Source organism: Rhea americana, unplaced genomic scaffold (assembly GCF_003343005.1).
Source record: "Rhea americana isolate MKP2758 unplaced genomic scaffold, rheAme1 scaffold_297, whole genome shotgun sequence".
In the NCBI taxonomy this organism is placed as follows: domain Eukaryota; kingdom Metazoa; phylum Chordata; class Aves; order Rheiformes; family Rheidae; genus Rhea; species Rhea americana.
This window is the reverse complement of record NW_028186420.1, coordinates 734,283-756,767: the sequence shown is the minus strand read 5'-3', so window position 1 is coordinate 756,767 and position 22,485 is coordinate 734,283. Positions and strand designations below refer to the sequence as shown.

The following is a 22,485-nucleotide window of genomic DNA, read 5'->3' as shown; positions in this document are numbered from 1 at the left end:
CTGGTTCCCAATTCTCATCTTTGGTACTTTTTTCCTCTCCTTTAAGTTTTGCTCCTGAGGCATTTTTCATTTTCTCAGCTTTATTTTTTGAAATTCCTAATTCAGTGCCAGAACTTGTTGGGACTTGGCTGACTAAAGAGTGGTATGAAGCAGCCTGGCAGGATTCTTGTTTATGCATCTAATATTGCAGGATAATCTTTAATGTTCCTTGATAGTTCTGGTTTGTAGATCCAATGTTCAATGTATTGTAAATGCATTGCTATAAATCAGGACATTCAACTATGCACAGACAAGTATCTAGTACTATTGATACTATGTTCTCCATCAGGTTCAGAAGAGAAGAAACAAGCATTTTAACCTGTAAGTAAGAGAGGTTTCAAAGTGCCTAGCTGGCTTTCTAACTACGAGAAGTTTGTATGTTCCTTTCTGTCCCTGTGCTGCATACAGTGATGCACAGACAGGCCAGGACTCATGCGTGCTCCTCCAGTCCTGCTCTGCCCAGAAGAGGCTGCTTGCTCTCCCTCCAGGCAAACTGCAATTTTTGGCAGTCTTCAACTGGAAGCAAATTTGAAAATACAGGAAGGCCGTCAGGTCCATTACTTGTCATTAATTTTGAGCAATTGCCTCTGCTTTGGTTCTGACCCTTCTGCTTCTCCTCACACAAGACCGCTCCTTGGGATAAGCAACCTTGCGTTGTGCACGGCTCTCAGGAAGGCAGCATTATCCGTGCACATGACCAGCAGCAAGTAGGAGGTTCAAGGGCTTTTCCTTCCTAAGGGATATTAGACGATGGGGCAGAGAGCATTAAGTGAACATCACAACCTCACTCTGATCTACCCAGCAACATCTGATTCAACCCCTCAGTGAAGGAGAAGGGATGTGGCAGCGCTACTGCTCTTCTCAGAGTAAAAACACTATTTGGCTACAGCTGAGGCACACTTTATTCCCAGTCCAAATGTGYTCTCAGGATCTTGCTGCTGGAAGCAATCTCTCCCATTACTTGAACACGTTTTTGCTGACTTGGAAGAATGACTGCTCCTTGAAAGCATCGCCAACACAGCCTTGGTCTTTGCCTGCAGTCTGAATCAGCTGATCTCCTGGGTGCCCCTCCTTTCCTCTTGTTCAATCGTCCGTGAGCGCTCTTGGAAGCTCTCTACCACCCTAAAACCATMTCCTAACTGGAAATGGTCTCAGATCAAAAGCAAAACATCAAACCCAACAGATTTTTAGAAGTTGTAACATCTAAGGCTAGTTTTACAGCCAATCCTGACTGCTGAAGCAATTTGAACAAATGCATTTCATTGCCACTGGGTTTTTCTGCACCTAGTTTGGGCTTCTGATAACTGTGCACTGTTTGTTATGCAAAGAATTGCTGGAACAGAATACCAACGTGATTTCCCTCTCAGCCACTTAGGATATTTGTTTTGCTATAGTATTTGGCATCCCTTTACAGCTACTTTCCCCAGGAACATACATTTTGAGAGCACAAGTTTTCATTTCATCTTACAGTTTGGAGGGCAGCAGAGACAGACTGGAGATTTGATCAGACTGGGAAAGACAGAGTTGAGGAACACTATTAAAGGGAAGTCACAAACAAAATGTCTCAAGTATGAGCAAAAAACACTACAATGTTCGTGCTTAAGGAGCGTATGACATTATCGAGGTATTTTGAAACTCTCCCTCCCACCACACAACCAGCAGAACCTGCCACAGAGACCACTTCCAATAATGAAGCCTCTCCCATGAAGACGAGGCCCTCAGCAATGCATTTAGAATACTCCAGCACAGAAAAAAAGCAAGCATTAAAAAAAATAACATGCCTTACAAAGGCCTTTTTAACAATTTTGCTCTTGCTTACGTGTGCTGGCTCTCAAGGAGGATGCCCCTAGGTTTTGCAAGTATGACTGACTGCACCCTCCCAGTATACTCAACGGCAGAAAGCAGAAAGCATTAAAAGTATTAAAACCTTTAAGTTTTCAAAGTCTTTCTGGTATTTTTCCCTCAAAGTTGAAGCATTTCCCTCCAGGTGCTTGTTCTCCAACTCATCCCTCATGACATTCATCTGGGCCTCCAGCTCCTGGATGCGCTCTCTCAGGCCATGCATGGAGTCCAGCTCACTCTCAGAGACCTGCACCCTGCCATCAGGCCCGTCGGCCACCTGCGTTCTCCCATCGTCCAGCCCCTCCGAGGACAAAGCATCAGGGTGCTGCCTCTGATACTCATCGAGGGTCTCCTGCAGGTGCTGCAGGTTCTGGTTGTAGTGCTCCTGCAGCGTCTGCAGTTCCTCGTTGTGGATGACTTGCAATTCCTTTATCTTGGCCTGGAACTTATCCTCCAACATTTGCATCTGCTCAAGGTGATATCGCTCCATGTTTTGCTTATCACGGACAATGGCRTCAAGTTGGTTTAGGCCCTCTGTTCTCTCAGCCTTTAGAGTGTCCTCTGTCCTGTTCAGCTGCTCTATCACATTTCGAATCTCCTCCTCRTATCTGCCTTGTAATTCACTGATGCTTTTGCTGTGTTTATGCTCTTCCTCCTCCAACAGCCTTCGTTGACTGTCAAGGTGGGATACCTTTGCTTTCAGATCAGCATTCTCCCGTTCAAGCATGGCTATCACCTCACCATATTCACCCTGCTGCTTTCTAAGCAAATCTTCGTACTCATCCCGAAGGAGAGAAACCGTCTTTACACGTTCTTGGCAGAGTGCATCCATGCTCTGCAAGGATTCTTTGTAAGACTTCAGCTCTTTCTCATACTCCAGTCTGACTCTGCAAGCTGTGTAACAAACCTGAGCCTGAACAATTGCATCTTGAACTAACAAAGATGAATACCGTTCAAGGTCTCCCATGCATGAATGATATGAAAGACTCTGAGACATCTTTAGGAGCTTCTGGCAATCTCTCATTGCTTCCTCAGGAGGCAGCGATAGTAAGGCAACAGATATTTCCTTAAGAACATTTGATTTGTCCTTTAGTTGTTGGGCAAGATCTTCTTGAATGGAAACAAGAGCTTCACTACTATGTCCTGGTAAACTGCAAGTCTCGTCCATCTTGGCTAATTCCTGATAGGGCATCATTTGTAGATGGCTCCCATCCCAGGATATTTGGGTTCCTTCTGTGGCATCTTTTTGAATTTCAAGTGCTTCAGAAATCTGATGCATGACTCTGTCAAAATCAGGAGTCCTGTATGCTTTGATGATTTCCTCCAACATGCATTTATGTTGCTGGAGAGCTGTTTTGGTATTATGAAGGTCTTCTTCAATTGTTTTTAATCTCTGATGAAAAGATTCTCTCATTTTCTGTGCAACAAACCCAAGTTCTGCCTTGATCAACGTAGCATCTGCTACTGTGCTGAGAAAACATGGTGAAAAGCCCAAACCTGCTGTTTCCGTTTTGCCCTCTGCTGCTTCTTCTCYGGTGCTCAAGTGCATTCTTAGTTCCTCCACCTGGCTCCAAAATTCCCCTTCCAGTAGCAACTTCTTAGATAGGATGCTGGCCAAATCAATTGCTGCATGAGAAACATTTGCTGGCTCTAGTAAAACCACCTCAGCTGTTCCTTGGATCTCTCTGAGAATCTGTGATATCTCAGCGCTTGCATTTTTCAAAGACTCTGCTATTTGGTTGATTAGAGAGGCTTCAAATGCCACTCTTTCAGAAAGCCATCTTAGCTGGCCGGCATCAAACATTTCCACTTGCTGCTCCTTTGAGGCATGTTCCTCTTCACTCAAAAAATTCCCTTCTGAGGCTGGGGTTTGGGGAATAAGGCTTTCACTCTGCTGATACTCGGATGAGATTGGTGTCCCTCTCAAGGCTTGGACTGCATTTGATAAGGTTGTTTCCATGCTGGACAGAGTAACAAGAAACAAATCACTCTCTTTTTCCTTGTCTGATTTGGGTAGAGATCTTAGCTGCTCCCTGCATTTCTCTAAGCAAGTCAGTGCTTGATCATTTTTCATTTGGAAACCTCCCAGCTCGCTCATGTGATTTTCTATTAGCTTGAACTTTTCCTGCCTCTCATTTTCCAGCTGTGAGATCAGAGCACTGACTTGAGATAAGCTAGTTTGAAGCTGTTCCCGAAGCTGAGACTCTGTGTTGGCCCACTGATGGTGAAGGGCTATCAGCGTTTCCTGATTATGACCATGCTGGCTTTCAAGCTTCATCGTTACATCTTTGAGCTTTTCCTCTGTAATATAAAGTTTGGTTTCCAGAGAATGGATGATTGAGAGATAGGTCTCAGAGTCACTTGTCCCCGAGGATGGGTAACCAAGAGCTGGCTCTGATGACATGCTTTCTTCAGACAATGATCTGTCTTGGCTCGTGTCTGAAGAGGTGCTACTTGTCCAGTTTTTCTCCGATCCATCTGGATGTATATATTTTTGGCACTGGATGCTTGAGAAACGGATTCTTTGCCTCTTGGCACCCATGATTCCTATATCAGGCTTTGCTAAGGCTTTCTGAACCAACTCCTGATCCTGGAGCTCTGCAGCTTTGGATGGAGAGCCGAATTCTTCTGCTTGTCTCTGGCTAGTCTCAAGAACTTCATCTTCCTCTTCCTTCAGTGCATAATTCAGAGCTGGAAGGACATCATGAATTTGCAGATGCTGCCCCAGTTGAGAAGGATGACTTTCATCAGCATCGACATTAGGGCCAAGGTCTTCCACCTCCTCCGCACACGGAGCTGTGCCTACACTAGCTAATTTCTTTAAAGCTTCCTCTTTGGCCTTTAGCTTTACTTTAGTCTCCTCTAAACTGCTATCTAAAGCAACCATTTTAACCAGAGCCTCACTGAGGTCTTGATCTTTCTTCTCCACAATTCTCAAGTGCATTTCCTTAACGTGTCTCAGCTCTTCTTCTTTTTCTTTCAGCACCTTTTGCACACTCTGGAACTGATCTGATACTTCCTCAAATGATTGCTCCAGATTGTGGTAGTTGGTCTCTTCCATTTTCAACTTTGCTTGCAACTTTGCAACTTCATTGTCCGACTCTGCAACCTGATTCATGAGCTCATGGAACCTACATTTAATCTGATCTCTCTCCCTTTCAAGCTCCTTGATGTGCTCCGAGAGTTTCTGGATACTGGCCTCCTTCATCACCAGTTGCTCCTCCAGCTGGTGGACAATCTCGCTGCCTTCAAATTTTGCGCTCAGTTTCTCTTTCTGCAGAATCTCCATTTGCTGCTCATTATTTTGTAGCTGATTCTCATACTCATTGGCCTTATCCTCCACCTCCTTCAGACTCCGTATTAAAACCTGCTTTTCCTTTTCACAGCTTTCCAGCAAAGCCTCATAGTTCTTCTGCAACTTCTCTTCCATTAGGATCCGGGCTTGTTCGCTAGCATTCAACTGCCTACTGAGGTCTGCAATCCTATCTTGGAGCCGCTGCACCTCTTTCTGATGATCCCTTTGCAAAGCTTGCTGCATTTCGAGGTCCCGTAGCTCCTGGGTCTTCTCTAGGAGCAGAGCCTCTGCGGTCTTCAGCTTTTGCTCGCTGGCTTTTAGCTGYGAGCTCAGAGTGGCCTCACCATGCTGCCACTCTTCCAGCTGCTCTTTGGCTTTCTCCTTTTCACTCTTCAGGTCGCTCCTCAACTTGGCCAGTGTCTGCTCTTTGATGGACAGCTCGGCTGCGGCATTACTGAGCCTTGCCTGCAGGCTCTGAATCTCGGCTTCGTGGTGCCGGATCACGTCCTTAGCCTCGGCATAGCTACGTTTCAGTGACTGAATCTGCTGATTGATTAGCTCTTGACGCTGGCATTGGGCTTCCAGCTCGCTTTGGAGATCTTGATTGACTTTGTGGAGCCTCTGCCAGGCGCCTGATGGCGAGGCGGCCACCTCGGTCTTAAAAAAATTGATTAAATACTAGATTAGTAACACTCTTGGCTCTCCCTTCTGAGTGTCACACCTCTGGCCAGGCAGGCCACGGAAAGGCTCCTTGCACTGTTTTGGCTGCTACCCACATGCTCCAATTGGGAAGATTTGTTCTTGGCACAATTTTTTTTGTTTTAACCAACTTTTATTTTTTTAACACATGACAACTGCTTTCCAGTAACAGAAAACACGGACCATAACATCAAAACAGCTCTACGGTAACAGGCTACAAGGAAAAAATCAAAACCAAACAGAACCAAAAAATAATGAAAAAGAAACACCAGCAGTAAAACAGAGACAGAAAGACAAGAGAATAACTGGAAGGGAGTGAGAACGAGGAGGAGGACGGGAACAGGCTGAGAAGAAAGGAACTTCTTGTTTTAGTGTCTTTGGTTGGGTGGTTGTGAAGCAAAAAGTGCACAGTTCGAGTAACACAGTCCTACTGAACAAAAGCAACAACAGAAAAGTGAGGTGAAAGTAAATGACATCACATCCCACCAAAACGCAGGGATATAGGAGAGCCATCGTGGCAATGTCATTTCTGTGACTGCTAAACAGGGCTTACTGGCTGCTCATCATATTAAAGAGATGCTGTTATGCTAAAGTTTAAGACTAGGAAGGATCTAATTTGTCTACCTGTAAGAAAAAAAAAGGACAAAACAAAAAGCCCAACAAGTGAAGGGCAGAGAAAGATGAGAATGTAAAATGAAAGAAACCAACCTTTGTGAGATTCAAACCAAAGCAGTGTAGCATGCAAAGAGAAAACTCACGAAGAGAGTCATGCAGAAGGCGACAGAAATTATGTATCTTAAAAAAATACACAAACAGGAAGAGGCAAGAGAAGCACAGCGTTAAGCCTAGGAATTTGGCCTGCCTTGCTGTACTCTGGTTGCTGATAAGGAAAGCCCACAGATGTGACACTCAGTTACGTTAAGTTAAATTTCATGCTTAACATCAAAAACATGCAAGAATATTCCCCGGGACAGGTTAGTAAGTGATCCCTCCCGCCCGCCGTGGCCAGAGCTGCAAACATCTCGGGTTTATTTGAGAGAGGAGCGCGAGTCCCCRCGCTTTCTCCCCTGTTAGTGTTCAAAGCTTTGGGTGGCTCCATCACGATTAAACTCAACAGCAGGAGAGAGAGGAAGGGTTACACGAGGCCGGAGAGGGCTTCAGTGCAAGGCACATGCATCAGTCCTGGTTAACTCTCTTAACATTCTTCGTTAAGAAATGTGCAGCATCTTTTGGGTTGGGCTAAACCCAGCAGCGCCGAGGCCCGGGGGATTTCCGTACGGGACAGTCATGCTGCCTAGGTTTGACCCCCAAGTTCAGCGCAGCGGCACCGTGCAGTGCAGAAGGGCGAGGGGCAGGCGGCGGCCGGACGCCTCAACTGATGTTCTCTGCCGCCCTTCTCCGCAGACTAGTAAAGGTACCTCTCAAATCTAGGCTTGACGGAGGAYGCAACGAATTCAGAGGGTCAATCCAAACAAATACGATGACGTTTCCCCGCAGTCTGGGACTGCAGGGTCTCCCAAACCAAAATCCTTCTCTGCTCCCACAAAACATACAGGAAATGGCTACTACAATTAGACTGGAGTAAGCAAAACTCTCCAAAAATCCAGGCTAACTTTTAGGTGCAAGTCTGGGTCAGCTCTTACTGTCACACTAATTTGCTTGGCCCCTCTGCGGACTTTCCCTCTYGCCCCTAGCCCTCATGTTGAGGCACTATGGCCAACTTCAACACGGCCAATCTGATGGTGGATCCAGCATCCAATTTTTATCCCTGTCTATCGGTTTCTGGGCTCCAGGCTAAGGGAGGTCACATGCCATTGCTCTAGGGATGTGGTAGCTAGTCCACTGCTGTGGAAACATGGGATGCTGCCAGGGCCTGCAGCCAATGTGGGATGCTGTCATAACGCAAGATCAAACACGGCCCAGAAGCGGGAAGCAGCAGCTGCAGATTATGAAGTGGCAAATCCAGTGGACATCTGGGAATCAGCTAATAGGYGGAGGAACTGTCCAGGTTTCTCGTCCTGTGTCCCTCCCTCTTTGACAACTCTCCCCTCTTGCTGGTCTCATTCAATAGGCTTAGGGACAGTGCGTCGGCCATGCAAAGGGGGCCGGCGCTGTCGCTCACACTGACTTATTTGCTAGATTCATGTCATTTTCTAGTTTTGGATCCCAAGGACTTTCTCCCTCTTCCAAAGTGAAAATGCCACTCCTCCAAGCAAGCGCTGTCAGCTTGGGGTCTCGGGATATACTGATAAAAGCATTAATAAGTAACTCCTCCAAGGAGATTACTGGTAAAGAGGGCAATATGCCTCCCTGCTTGGGCCAGTTCCACTGCCTTTGCAGTTTCTTCAGATTAAGCTTCTCCTTTGAGAAATACAGACGCAAGGTTCAGTGTCAACACCAGGTTCTCTGCTGTGGGAGCTCAGAGTACAGCTATGCAAAGCCACTTTGGTCCAGAGCCAGTTTGACCAAATAGATTTGAGCAGGTCCAAACACTACTTCTGCACAAAAGAGGACTTTATACTTGCTAAAGCAGCCAGAAGCAGCCCCACAGGCTTCATGCCTTCTTCGGGGGCACAGATGCTATTGGAGGAAGTGCTAGCAAAAAAATCAACTTTCTGGAAGTGGGGAGGAAAGGTTTTCCAAGAGGTTCCCACCTCTTCTGACAGAATCTCCAGACCACACTTTTAGGCTGGAAAAACACCTTTTAATAGAGCAAACCCCCAAAGTGCTCCGCCAGAACGGCCCGGTTGTCACAACGCAGTTCACACTGATTGTAGATACACCTGCACCTGCTGTGTTTGCCCTTGTAACAGCCACAGGAACACCTTGGCCAGAAGCAAATGCTGGACTCCAAGTTGTTCAGGAGACCTTCTGTGCACCCCACTGCCTGACAGGAATGTCTAGGGTAATGAAAAGGGGGAGCAGAGCTGTTGCACAGACAAACACAGTACGTGACGCAACGCTGATGTCAAGTGCGCTTTGCTGAGGTCCTGTCTCCTGCAGCTCCGTTTTGTTTTCCCTCGGGGAAGCCAGTAGCTAACATTACCTCCGTCTCAGAGTAGATGTGACCACTCATAAGAGAATTCTCTACTGGATCCCAGACCAGAGGTTTTGTTAAACAGATGATCCTTACAAGGCTAGAGAATTACCAATATTTACCGGTGGTTCAAATCGCTTGGAACCCACTCCATTTTGCACATTTCCGCTTTAACCAGGATGCATTCATGAACACCCTGGACTGAAGCCCACAAGGTTCCCTTTCAGGTGCAGAGAAAGCCAGATTTCTCTCTCTTTTTTGCTCTCCTACCTGCAACACGTAGCCCTCCCGGGCACTCTGTTCCCGGCCCAGCGCCACTTTCAGCTGGTCCTGCAGGTGCCGGTTCTGCTCCAGGAGCTCCAAGGCCTCCTTTTGCTTCTGCTCCAACTGGTGGAATATGAAAAGAGACAAAGTCCAAGGAACTGGCAGGGGAACAGCCATCAGGAGAAAGCAGCTCAAAGCAATGCATGGCAGAATGAACAGGGCTTTTGATTGCACTGCTGCTTTTCTCTGCTCTGGGATCTGAATCTTATTTTGCCAGGCAAAATCCCTCCCCTGAAAGAACTAAGTGATGTATTATTTTAATTTGTAAAGCTCACTGCAGTGAAGGACGAATGGCACCAGGTAGTGCCAGGCATGACCGAGGCAAATCCCACCCTGGTTCATGTCAGCCTACTCCTGGTTACTCCAAGCCTGCACCCCTTTCATTCCTGCTAATGCATCTTAATCCTGACTAACAGCAATCTTTGTTTTCCCAGGCATAGACTCATCCAAGCGAGCTGAGTTTTCTCCCTTCCTCTCCGAAAACCGTAAGATTGTTTATTGTAGGCTCCCGGAAAAGGGAACCTTTGTGGTGCGAGCTACGCTGACACTCGAGCCACTTTATAGTTTTGTAGACATACGTATATACAAAAATCTCTACAGACACAGAGCTTAAATTTACAGTCTGGTTAATATAYGTTAATTGTGCTCATCTCACCAGAGAAAGGCTTGCTAATAACTAACAAACACAGTCTGTGGTCCGTACAGGCAGAGGTGGCTGGGGCAGTAAACGTTGCAACAACCGTGCTTTCAGCAATGGGGGAAAAGTGAAAGATGCAGTCAGATCCACTGGAAACRGCAGGGACACGGAGCTGTTTCCTGCCAGGTCCCCAGGAGACCTGATAGCATCCAAGTTCATTGTTATTATGAAACACGAATAAATGCAGCTTCTTAGGCCGCGGCTCAGACGCCTTACAGTTGTTACTCAGTAAACTGAAGACCCTCTCAGCTGCTACGGCACCCCAGCCCACCCCGTCGTGCATCCCGTTTTACCTCCTTCTCCAGCAGCGCAGTTAAGTGCTGCTTTGCAAGGCCCTCGTCCCGGTCCTCCGAGGCGGCGAGGTGCAGCGGAGCGATGGGGATCTGCTTCTCCTCCCGGAGAGGGGTCGTCTCCACCTGGTGCCAGCGCTGCTCGATCTCCACGTGAACGTTCTGCGGTTTGATGTCCGCGGTGATGGGCAGGCCCGGGATCCTGTCCACCTCCATCCTTAACGCCTCCTCCGGCCCTGCCCCGTCGACAGCATCGATCATCTCAAAGCGCTTGCGCCTCTCCTCCCTCCGGCGGGCACGCTCCCTCTCCAGCTCTCCCGGGTCTGTGTCCGAAGCACTGGWGTCCTTGGAGAAGGCAGCAGTGCTGCTCTTCGAGGAGTCTGAAGTGTTTGCTCGCTCCTGTGCCAGGGCTTGCTGGATGGGGCGAAACTCAGCCCAGTCAAAGGTCTTGGACCGTCCTTCTCGCCTGCGCTCCCGGGCACGGCTCCGCTTCTGCTCTGGATCCATCTCGACTTGGTCTGCATCTGGCTTCTCACTCGGCTTCGGGCTAGTCTCAAAGGAAGAGCTCGTTTTGCTTTTCTCTTCTGGCAAGGAGCTAGAGGGACAGAGAGAGGATGAAGCGAAGCATCACACAGTGCTCGAGACCATAATGCTCTCCCACGCATGCCTCAAAGAGCTGCTGCTTCAGTTGGGTGAAAAGGGGCTGCTCGAAGCCCAAGCAACTGCCACATGCCTCCCTGCCCGTCCATCTCCCAACACCAACCAAACCTCTCGCGAGGTCGGTACGTCGTGTAGGAGCTAGTCCTCTCCTTCTCCCAATTGCCCTAGGCGTGAACTCAGTGCCCGGCTGCACCCCTACGGAGGGAAGCGCTCTGTGCCGCCTGCGCAGCGGGTGTGCACAAGCCAGGATGCAAGTGGCCCCGCACGGCTCCCTGGCTCYGGTGTCTCACTCAACACTCCCACCCGGACTCATCAGAGAGCACTGCTCCCTCCTTTGCTCATCCAAGCCTGTCTTCCCCACTGATGCCACAGGGCCAGTGACAGCAGATCAAGTACCAGCCCACGGGGCTTTGGCCAAGCAGCAACCACCAAGCAAACACCTCTGTTGTGGATGTGAACAGGCTGCGTGACACCTCCTCCATGGTTCACCCCTGAGCTCCCTCCCCACCCCACCGATCTGCCTCCCTAGCTGCTAGACTCCATGCACATATGTCCGTCGACAAGGCCATAGTCACGTGTTCACTGGGAGGTTGCTACTGGTCCCATCAAAGTCAGTCTGGCTTCAGAGCTGCTGGGCCGTGGCTTCCAGGAGGCAAGGAGCACCCAGGCTAGTGCTCAGCGGGGAGGAGGAGGAAGCACAGGAAGGCACAGAGCAATTCTCAGAGGTCTCTGGCAACAGGGTTAAGTTTTTCCTTGAGCTTGGCAAAGTCTGAGTGTTAATGGTTCAAAAAATTCTCTCTGCCACAATCTGTACTGAAAGCACAGATGTCCCCAAGGGAATGTACCCTTGCCAGTGGCACTGGGAGGCATGGTGGRAAGCGGGGTGGCATATTCTTATATATGCAGTCATTGGCACAGCAAAAGAGAGCTAGAGTTACTCAGAATACTGCAAAAGTCACTGATAATGCCAATTTCTCAAGCAAGGAACGACTTTTAGTGCTTAGTTAGAGCATGGCGGGTTGAGAGGGGAGACATACTCATCAAGCAGGGAAAGTTAAAAGGGGAAGGAAGTTTCCAACCTATGGATAATCTGTAATGCAGTATTAGCTTATTAAAMGTAGACATGCCAGCCTTATAACATGCAGATCAAAACTAAAAAAGAAAATGGCAGTATGTGAACTTCCCAGAGGAATCCCGTCCCGAGGGAAAGCAAGGCATTTGCTGAAACCTCCCTGTTATCAGACCACCAAGCTGCCCCCTTTCACAAGCCTCTTCAATCCCAGCCCTGCYGTTCAGGCTGACTCTTGGCTCTCTGCACTTCCACTACTGCCTGTCCAAACGACAGCATCCGCTTGGGCTCAGGACTTCAGCGCAGCTTTGACAAGCTTCCCAGAAGGGCACAGTGAAAAGAGCCAGAAAGCGGTTCTGCAGGCCTTTCGTTGCAGGCAAATCAATACTAACGTGCGCCTGAGCCCTGGAACCACATGCACMAAGGCTGCCGTTATTTACAGGGAGCAGCAGCAGAACGGATTCTTCTTCAGAATTTCTAGCAAAACCCAGCTCCCCCAGCCAAGAGCTTCATATACGTGCATACGCCCAACGCAAAGAGCGGAGCCGAACAGATGGCTCTGCATGGTTCCAGTGCTAGTATCTTCCGATGCACTTTCATCCACGATCAAACCACAGACTCTGCAGAGCCGAGTTTCAAGAAACTCTGGCAGTTACAGGTTAATACCAGCTTGAAGATAATTCCTTCTTCAGCTCTGTCACTTGCAGCTAATAAAATAAACCCAAAAGGCAACATGATGAAACCTCCTCACTGCTCAACCATTGGGAGATAYTGCATGATTCCAACACACACTTACAGCCAGGCATTCAATCTGGAGGCAGTCAGTGATTGCAGCTGCATTTTAAATAAGTGAAACAGCGATGAGATGGAGTCTTAAAATGGAGAGGCRAGTTAGGAAGAAAGGGAGTCCTGGGACCCCTGGTACGTTGTTGGAAGACAGAAATAATGCTGCTCTAAATACCAGGCGGTAGAATCTCTGCATTTCCAGAGGTAACCTATCTCATAGCTTATTTCTCCTSTGCGGATTCCCAAAGGGCATGGGACATGAGTCAAGTAACAGAGGGGGGCACTGGGAACTGAACCCAGACTCCAAAGACTGACCCACCGCTTTTCATTTCATCTCACAGAAGTGCCCCACAGCTATTAACTCTGCTCAAGTATTTCCCACCTCCTCCATTCAGACAAATGAACTCACACCACATGAGAGGTCTTTGCTCTGCAATGATATTTACAGGTCAGGCAGCACAAAGATTTTCTCAGTACGGCTGGCTGTGCAAGTAGGGCTTGCTCTGCGTCGAGAGTCCTGCTGCAGAGTGCAAGAAGCACATGAAGACTGCAAGGAATTGCTACTAGCAGCATTGGGGCACTCAGCCTAATTGAGGCCAGAGAGCTAAATAAGCACCTGGTACTAAAGCAGTCACCTTCCTTCTTGTGGGTACTTTTTATCTGCACGGTCATCATTAGCACAGAGTAATTAGTGCCTTTGCAGACTGCACGGTACTTTACGGGGAAGGGATCAGTACAGCACCTACCACCACCAGGGCGTTGACACATGCTACAGTGCAAGCAGTAATTACGACTTAARTAACCAGAGAAAATGTGCAGTTGGCTTGGTGGAGACACGGCAGTGGGTTAACAGGAGACGCTGAGGAGGAGGGAGGGAGCGCGAGGTGTCAGACGGGCTCGCGGCGGCAGGGTCGACATCGCCGCCCTCCGCGCGTGCAGCTCCGCCGCAGCGCGGCGCCGGGTCCTCATCCCCCCCCGGTTAGCTCCCGCGAAGCTTCCCACCCCCCCAGGCATCCTGTACGGACRGATGTGCAGGATGAAAGATTTGCCATCTCTCCATCGCAAGCCTTTGGCTGCCCAGCAGCCCCGTGCACAAGCCGCCTCCCAGGCTGGGGGCGTTCACGCCGTGCCCAAAGACGCGCGGGGCGGGTTGGGCTGCCCAGGGCACTGACACGCGCAGCAGCAAAGGGTTGTGAAAAGGCACCTTGTGAGCAGAATCTTGTTGTCGCTCTCTGGACACTCGTTCCAGTTCCTAACGACAGCTCTTCAGTGGCRTGACTAACCCACACCCGTCCCTCCTAAAACCAGCTCGGTGAAAAATGACAGAAGTGCACCTACGACTCCCTCTTCCCCAGCTTAGGATTCAGATTCGTGATCTATTTATGCAGCTTAACAAGTTACTACGCAACTGGTTGGGGTCAAGTCAAGCCAAAACACTTCTGGTGGGCTAGGAGTAGATGCAAAGCCAGTGCGCACAGGGCTGCTGTGGTGCAGTAACTTGGTAGGCTATAAATATACATGGCTCTTTAAAGGCTCAGAAGTCCCCTCAAATTTCCTTGGTCTTCGCCTTCATATCTATGCACATCGGAAGATACCAGTGTGGGGAAATCAAGTGTCAAGACCAGCTTGCTTCTTCCCTTCTTTCTGGCTTTTATTTAAAAGAAAATAAAAAAGAGGGGAAAAAAAGAAAAGAAAGAAAAATAAATGAAAACTGCAGGACTTCTCATCCGAAGTGCAGAAAAGGAGGAGCATGCAGTGAATCACAAGATATACAAACCACAAAATGTTAATACAGGAGAGAACACAGTTTTCCAACCTGGGCTTCAGCACGGATAGTTTCAAAGAGAAGTTTTTCCTGGGATTGCATGGAAATCAAACATACACAGGAGTGAGGAAAGAGGCAGCCTCCCAGAGACCCACGAGAGATCCACCAGGGAGCTCGGGCAGGGCTAGGAAACGGTGTTCGAGTGCAAAGCAGGAAAGAGAAAGAGAGACTAGAGCATCTCCAGTTAAACCAAACTGGGTGAAAAGAGCCATTCCATCAAGGCTGGGACAAATCCAGCCAACATCTGCTTTTTGCAGCTACAGTAAAGACAGGAGATGGAGTTAATCGTGTGGCTGTGTCCATTAAATCTGTCACAGGCAGCCCATACAAGTGTGGCTGACACAGCTAGCTGTGAGAAGGTCAAATACCCTTTGCCCATAGCCACAAGCGCTCGCAGAAGGTACTCTATGAATTGGGTGGGTCCCTTCCTCTGGCACTGAAGGCAGTAGAAGATGCTAATAGTACCAAAGCATAAGGGAAGGAGCTGCTGYAGCTATCCAGAAGACCAAAAGAGGAGGAAGACTTTGCTGGCTGGAGTTTACAACGCATCGGAGCCAAACGGCTTCTAATTTAACCCTGGGCTTGTGCTGATGTGACCCGTGGAGGGGACAGGCAGCTCTTGCTGAACAGTAGCCAGAGGAAAGGGGGAACCCAGTGTAACTGAATCCAACTGGTTTCACAATACCTGGTGGGAATCCAGAGGAGCCTTGATAAAGGAACAGTATTTCATATTCCTATGTACAAATTAAAGCCATATTTTCAACCCTCTTTGAAATCTGAATACAAAAGAGTAACTCAACATATCAGCAACCCCACAAAGTGTTTCCAAATTAAGCCCAGATACAGGGATATGAGAAAGAGCCAGAGCTTCCAAGAACAGACTCAGAAAAAGGAAGGAAAGGGAATAAGGAAAGGGTTATTCTTGCATTGCAAACCGCACGACTGTGGGGGCTGTTACGCTGGGAGTCCCGTCTAGCCCCCAGCTTTCCCCTCTCTTTACCTCGTTACGTCCGGAGCGGTGGTGGGGCGAACATGCTTCATGATGGTCTGAATCCAGTTCCGGCGAATTCCAGACGTCATGGCGGAGAGGGTGAATTCCCCTTCTTTAGTCTAGGGAAAGGAGAGGACCGGCTCAGCGCGGCCGACCGCGCCGGCCAGCACCTCCCGGCCGCGCCGGACCCCACACAGGGCCGACCCGCGCCCCTCGGGAGCCCGCCCGCAGATCGAATCCAGCCACAGCCCCCCTCCAGGTGAGAACCACGGCTCCCGAATAACCAAAGGGATTTGCTGGAGCTGAGCATCCGAGTCCCGGAGACTTCAACGGGCGGCCGAGACAAAAACTTGCCTTTTCCTCCTCCGTTTTTGTAAACCAAAATCAGCTCCCCGGAGCACAAAGCAACAGCTCTCAAACGCATGGTTCAGGACACCGTGTGGCCTCTTTTAGGTAGATGGGAAGACATTTCCCTTCCCGGGGACCGATTCACCCAGCCCCGCAGGCTGCCAGAGGCAGAGCGCTGCGCGCACAGCCGCGCTTGCACCTTCCCCGCAGCTGACCRTCCCCCTGCTTGCTCCCACGGTTTTCTTACGTGGATCTGGAAGCCGTAGTTTCGCTGGACCGGGTACTCRGTAACATCGTAGCATGTAGATAAATCGATTTCTCCATCCAGGTCGGCCGCCTGCAGAGGGGAGGAAGCAGTATTTATCACAACTGCTAACGCTTTGCAAATAAAAAGCACAGTACAAACTTGCAGGAGAGGTGCCGCGTAGGGTTTGGTAAGATGTCAAAAGTCCTCGGCGCTGGGGGACTCACGGGCAGACCCCGAGCAGATCCCCAAGACGCCCAGAGCCCTGCAGAGTGATGCTCCAGGCCTGGCGACGGCCCTTGGCACCCGGGAAGATAACTGACCCGAGTCCTGTGCGGCGTCTGCCTCCAGCCCTGATATTTGCTTAATCCCCTACGCCTGGGAGCAGGAGTTCACCTCATCGTGCCCTTTCCTGGTTTCTCACCGTTGTCTCGTTTTTGCAGGCACCCCCACAAGCCCGCCTGGCACACGCAAGGCTCTGGGAGCCGGCTGGAGAGATTTGGGGCTTATCCGAATGCAGAGCGGGCCGGGTTTAGCTCTGCAGAGGGGAYACCTACCTCCTCCGCCACCGAATCCCTGTAGTATCTCAGGCTCTGATCCGTCAGCACAAACCAGTGTTTCTTCCACTAGGAAAAAAATCAACACGGGGCTGTTACCAGCCGGCCCCTCCGCTGCCGGAGAGCCGCGACGGCTCGCCGCGCGCCGCCGGAGCAGAGGCAAGCAGGCAGTCCCCGCTGCGCGGAGCGGCTCTCGGGCTCTCCCCTCCCCTCTCGCCCTGGGCTCTGCCGGGGGCAGTTCTCGTCGAGGGGCCTCCGGCTCTCCCGGGGGAAAGGGGAGAGCGGAGCGAGCCGAGACGCAAGGGACCCTGCGGTGAGACGAGGATGTGGTTTCCACCGCCGGGACTCGAGTTTTGCTCGAGCGCTGACGGCTGCTGAACAGATGAGCTGAGGGAGCAGAGGATCCCCAGCGGGAACGAACCCCCTGCGTGCGACCGTAACACAGACCGTGAGAGCCACYGGGGCCTTCAGAGCCCTTCCCATTAGCTCCACTGGCAAAACAACGCTTTTAGTGGCTGCACTTTAAGCCTTAGAGACGTTTTTCTTTTCCTTTTTTTTTTTCTCTAGGAAAAAAAGCAATAAAACGTTCATGCTTTATCTGCAGTACCTAGAAATTGAGTTGGAGCCCAATCCTGGCACTCGTTCTCTACAAATGCGCCTTCCGCACACTCCCAGAGCGAGGCGGCATCCTGGAGGGAGCCACAAATCAACACAGCCCTCACCCCAGCGGCTAATTTGGACATGCCCTCAGCTTGCAGGAGCCACAGGACCAGCAAGTTCCTGGGCCAYGGTGCTTCCACGCCGGCCAGAGACCAGGCACCCTCTGGCTTTCCCTGCAGAGCGGGAGGCAAGGAAACCTTTCCAGGGAAGGGACTGCATGCAGCCAGCCGCGCGCCCGCGCCGGGGTCAGCGTCGGTGCCAGGCTCCAGGCTCTGATACGGAAGCGTTTTCCCCTCGGGGAAGGGACACGAGCAGAGCGGCAGCTGATGCTTCCATTAGTGCCACGACAGAGACATTTTTTACTTCTCGGTTTTGTTTCCCCAGCGCTCAGGGAGCCTTATCTGAGCCTCATTACTGACGCCAAAGAGGTTGCTGGGTCACAAGGGAGATGAAACTAATAGGGAAGAGAACGGGAACACGAAACCAGTGCTACTATCCAAGCTGTCCCGACTCCCTAGAAACTCATTATACGATATCCAGATGCGAGGCCTTGAAACTGCCGCAGGACAGAGCCCAGCTATTCCCGGTCCAACACAAACACGGTGCACAGGGCTCACATACAACCACCGTTGTCTGGCTTTGGATTTGTACCAATCTCCTCTAGCGGTTCTGCCCAAGCGCCTACATCTGGCTTCTCCCATCTGCAGCACTGGCCCAATATTGATCCGCCCTGCAAAGACAGGGCGGCTCCGTTAACGCCGAGAGCAGCCTCGCGCGGAGCCTGCGCGTGCGGCATTAAGAAGGGGCTCGAAACACTGCACGCTGCCCTCGTTGTGCCGCTGCCATTAATTAAGATACGGCACTCGGGCTCTTTGTGCAGCTGCCACCGCCGAAGGCCTGCAGCAGTGCTGGGAGCCCTGGAAACGCAGGCTCTCTGCCGCCGAGAGAGAAGGACGGATACCAGCTTCGACGAGCACTGCCCCAAGAACCAGACGGACGAAATAATCCTTTGCAGTTTTCCCTGCCACAAATGAGCTATTCTCCAGGACCGCTTGCAGCCGCAATACAGAAACTGAGTCTGCAGGCAGAGTTCGCCCAGGCATCAGGTTCTTCTCAGCTCATCTGGACGATACAGGTGGGTGGGAACTGCCAGAAGCTGGGACTGACCGCCGTGCTCAGCACTGACCCGAGGGGAGAGCTTCCCCCCGGACTCACCTGCCCGTCCTCATACTGCTTCGTCAACCAGCCCTTCTTGAAGTTCAGTAGGTCAGGCTGCAAGAAGAGGCAAGAGAGAGGCAATCATTGCTCAGAGGAAGTGCATCCAGGAAACGGACGGCAGCAGCAATTTGATAAAATACGGTGCAGCCACAAAATAAACCAACACCAGTTAAATTGGATCATTATACTGCATGGAGGTTAAACGTTGGCTCCCAGGAGGTAAGGAGACCCTGGTGTAGGGTTTATTCAGGCTGTCCCCATCTTAGCATTTTCTTTGTCTTCTCCTACGGTTACACCAGCATTTTAGAGAAAAGAGAAGCAAGGATTTAGCAAGACTGCAGACACTTTAGTACCTCTGCTATTTATTAAGAAGCAAAAACTATGTGTTGTTTCAGGCAAGGCTGCAGGGTTCAAAACGAGGTTGAGTTCCTATGCACACAGCCTGGAAATTCAGGGGGTTGCAGTATCTCCCACCCCAGCGACACCTGGTGAGACTTCCTCCAAAGCAGGCACGTCGGGAGGCTGAAGCTAAGAGAAAAGCAATGCACACAGCGTGGGGGTAACTCCAGCCACCCCTTCACCCCCAAGCCTGGCTAGTGCACAGCGAAGGATGTTGGCTCCCTCGAGGCCAAGCTCCTCCGGCGGCTACATGTGCTGCAGCCATCCGCTGGGTTTGGGACATCACAGCCTGCTGCTGTGAAACTGATACTGCCAAGCATCTGGCTTTGAAACCTCACAGCAGTCGGTTTGAAGCAAAGAGAGCAGCTGAGAGCGGAGGAGGAAAAGRAGAGAAGACTGCGTTTGCAATGAAGCAGCACAAATCTACTGGCTAGAACTAAGGAAGCCATGAAAAATCGGGGACTGAAGCTTATTCAATCAAACCTATGCAATGGGCCAGCACATCCTGCATTTGAGCATTCCCACACTGGTGGGAACCCTGCCCAGCTCCACAAAAAATGTGGGAAAATACCAGCCTGCTCTTCCTGGATCACTAGAGAATCAGAGGGGAGAGCAGGCAGATTCCAGACCGAGCAGCACAGGTCAGCGCTGGCCCGATGTGAGTGCATGCAATAAAACCACTGACCCCAACAGGTACCTGCTGAAGAGGCAGTGATAAGCGTCRTTCATACTATAGAGAAAACTGCATTTGCAATGGCTTCGCCCATCTCCGAAGCAGGCTATGAGCACTGTGTATCTTCATTTCAGATCTAATTCACCCTGAGAGAGTGATACCACAATCCTGCTGCTTCTCCTCTGCCAAGGTCCAGGTGGGATCGTGCTCCCAGGAATCTGGGTCCCGTTCAAACCCTTTCCYCTAAGGGGAGCTCTGTAGGCAGTCCTAACTGCAGAGAGCTGGAGAGCCTCTCTTGTTCSAAGCAAAGGAGCTACATTTTGGATCCAAAAATAACTGGCTTCCAACCATACGTTTTGCAAAGAAGGAAAACAAAAGGAGTGAAAGTATTACGGTTGCGCAAAGGCTTGCTATTTATTAACTAAGACAAGCATAGGGTAAGAATCTTTCATAAGAGCAAGTAAATCCCTGATTAGCAGCACACATAYTACTCTTAGTTTCCTTAAAATTCAAGTAAAGGCTTAAAAGCAGCCTGAGAGCAAAGCTGCTGCTAACCTGGTAGTATAAGCACACGTTTCAAACTGGGCTGCAGGAAGACATTACAGAAGCACCCAGACTGAGCAGGTTTCTCATACATATCACGCTCTTTCTCAGAAATCTGTTTGCTTTACTCCGAGTACTCAGGAGAGCCCAGAGAGTGTGGGCTTTTGCCAAAGAAACTGAGCCTGAAAGGAGTCAAATGGGAAGGGAGAGAGGCTGAAGGACTGAAAGGTCTGTGACCAGCACTGCCGGAGGCTGTCGACGCTGGGAAACAAAACCAGACGAAGCACTCATCCAAGAGATACCCACACAACTCAAACCACAGCTCTGCTGCAAGCCACAAATCCTAACACAGGATAAACTCTGCCTCAGCCTTCATCCTGAAGGATAACTGATCTGATCTGATCCAGGTAACCCTACGGGCAGGGGAGACGCTTGCAATCTCGGTCACAAGTCAGTAGGTGTTCAATTTTTTCTTATGTTTTCACTTTTACAGTGGGAGTGGCACAATAAAGCAGTATTCAATGCAAGGAAAAAGTGTATTTCCCACTGATTACACGATTTTTTTTTGCCTTCATCGGATTATGAGCGCTGTCACTTAATGTGCACTTCTTGCATCTTTGTATTATCACTAAGAATTTAAAAGTCATCGCTGTAGATGTACAAATCTACATTAAAGGCTACTACAGAAATACCAAGCCAGTGCATTTTTCTGAGAAGTCCTTGAACAGAAGCACTCCATTAACTAAGAATGCATCCTGTATTTACAATAGCTACGTAATCGCTTTGAGAGATTAGCAAGCCTATTTATTTTGTTCCTATAGAACGGTGGCAAGYGAGAGGAGAGTAATTCATGTTTATTTTGTACTATTTGCCTCCAGGTCTGGTGAGCATTTGAAATATGCAAATGGAAGAAAACTCAGGATGTCGGGTTCAAACCTTCCTCTGACACTTCCTTCCACCGACACCAGCCTGCAACTACATAAACATTAGSGAATCTTCATGAGAAAACGGGGCCACGTGTTAGCTCTCCTTAACAAGCCAAGTGTGATCTGCTATCCAAAAATGCATCAGCCATGAACCAGCACTTGGTCTCAGTCCAGAGAGTGAAGAGGCTCCAGGAAACTGCCCTGACCTACAGTTCAGCTCTGAAGGCTCTGCTGCAGCCTCGGTCAGCACGTGGGAAGGGCGCAGCGAGGGGAAGCAGCGCTCCCTCCTTTCACTCCCGGCGGAATAAACAACCTCGGCGGCTCACCGTCATAGAGGACTCTGTGGACCTTCTATCCAGCGATTTTGCTCGACGGTGCGGAGACAGAGGAGAAGCAGACGCATCCAGGATGGAGCCCACAGCTGCAGCTTCGGAAGTGAAGTCCTGTAGGAGAAGCGTTAGCCCGGATCAGTTCAGTAACTAGGACAGCGAGTCCTTTTCTCTGGATTCGCAACATACCAATCCACGCAGTTAAGGGGCATCGCTTGGGCTCAGAACGAGCGTGATTTCATTTAAAACACATTTTTCAAGGCCTCTCAAGATTTAACTGGTTCCCAATACATCCAAGAACAAATGGGACTCTCAAGTCCCCCGTTTGTCCTGTTTCTTTACGTCATATTAATGTTTCCTGCCACGCCATCCGAAGCTTCCCTCTTTCTATGCTGCAGGAAGGCAAAAATGACAGTTTCCATCCCGAMAGATGGCTGGGTGGCAAAGCAAGCAGCAAAGCTGCGCGGGACGGGCACAGGCAGCGAYGCGGCTGGCGCGTGCGCCGGCCCGTGATCCCGTCCGTGCTCCACCCCAAGGACGATCAGAGCTAAATCCTGCAACATGGGCTGCCGGCCGGCCGGGCTAGACCCCGGGTGCCCCCTCACGCCGCCGGACCTGAAAGCAGCTTCGCAGCTTACCCGTTTCCTCGGGAAAACCCTCTTCTCGCTCCGGCCCTGCCGCGTCTCGCTCGAAAGGGCAGTGCCTGCTGACAGGTTCGTTTCCATGTGCTCTGCGTTCTCAATATCTAATGCTTCAAATTTTTCAATTACTTGAGACCGCCTGGAAAACACAGAGAARGGGAAAACCAGAGCCGGTTTAACACAAGAACAGCACAAAGTTTCCCACAAAGTTCAGGCTGTCCGAGGTTGGGGCAGTGAGATCTCTGCAGCATTGCTCAACCCAGCACCTATGCACAGCTGGCTTTTAGTCCCAATTTCCTTGAAAGCTCAAGGGTGCACAAATCTAGGACAAAACACCCCAATCTAACGTGCAACATTTTACCTGGAGCCAAAAAGGGGGAAAAAAAAAACCAG

General features: G+C 50.1%; 1 protein-coding gene across 2 annotated transcripts in view; it reads right to left on the bottom strand.

Moving 5' to 3' along the window:
- Window positions 1-22,485, bottom strand: part of MPRIP (myosin phosphatase Rho interacting protein) — a 93,983-nt gene that overhangs the window by 17,659 nt on the left and 53,839 nt on the right. Inside the window, exons 8-17 of one of the 2 annotated variants that reach the window (XM_085309385.1) lie at window positions 22,090-22,231; window positions 21,449-21,565; window positions 18,579-18,635; window positions 16,704-16,772; window positions 16,150-16,239; window positions 15,564-15,673; window positions 14,516-14,593; window positions 10,227-10,818; window positions 9,183-9,299; window positions 1,967-5,833 (exon numbers count right to left, since the gene is read on the bottom strand). In XM_085309385.1, the coding sequence (XP_085165511.1) occupies window positions 1,967-5,833; window positions 9,183-9,299; window positions 10,227-10,818; window positions 14,516-14,593; window positions 15,564-15,673; window positions 16,150-16,239; window positions 16,704-16,772; window positions 18,579-18,635; window positions 21,449-21,565; window positions 22,090-22,231 (5,239 nt within the window). The remainder of the gene's footprint in view (window positions 1-1,966; window positions 5,834-9,182; window positions 9,300-10,226; window positions 10,819-14,515; window positions 14,594-15,563; window positions 15,674-16,149; window positions 16,240-16,703; window positions 16,773-18,578; window positions 18,636-21,448; window positions 21,566-22,089; window positions 22,232-22,485) is intronic. The other variant, XM_085309384.1, reaches the window with a different exon arrangement.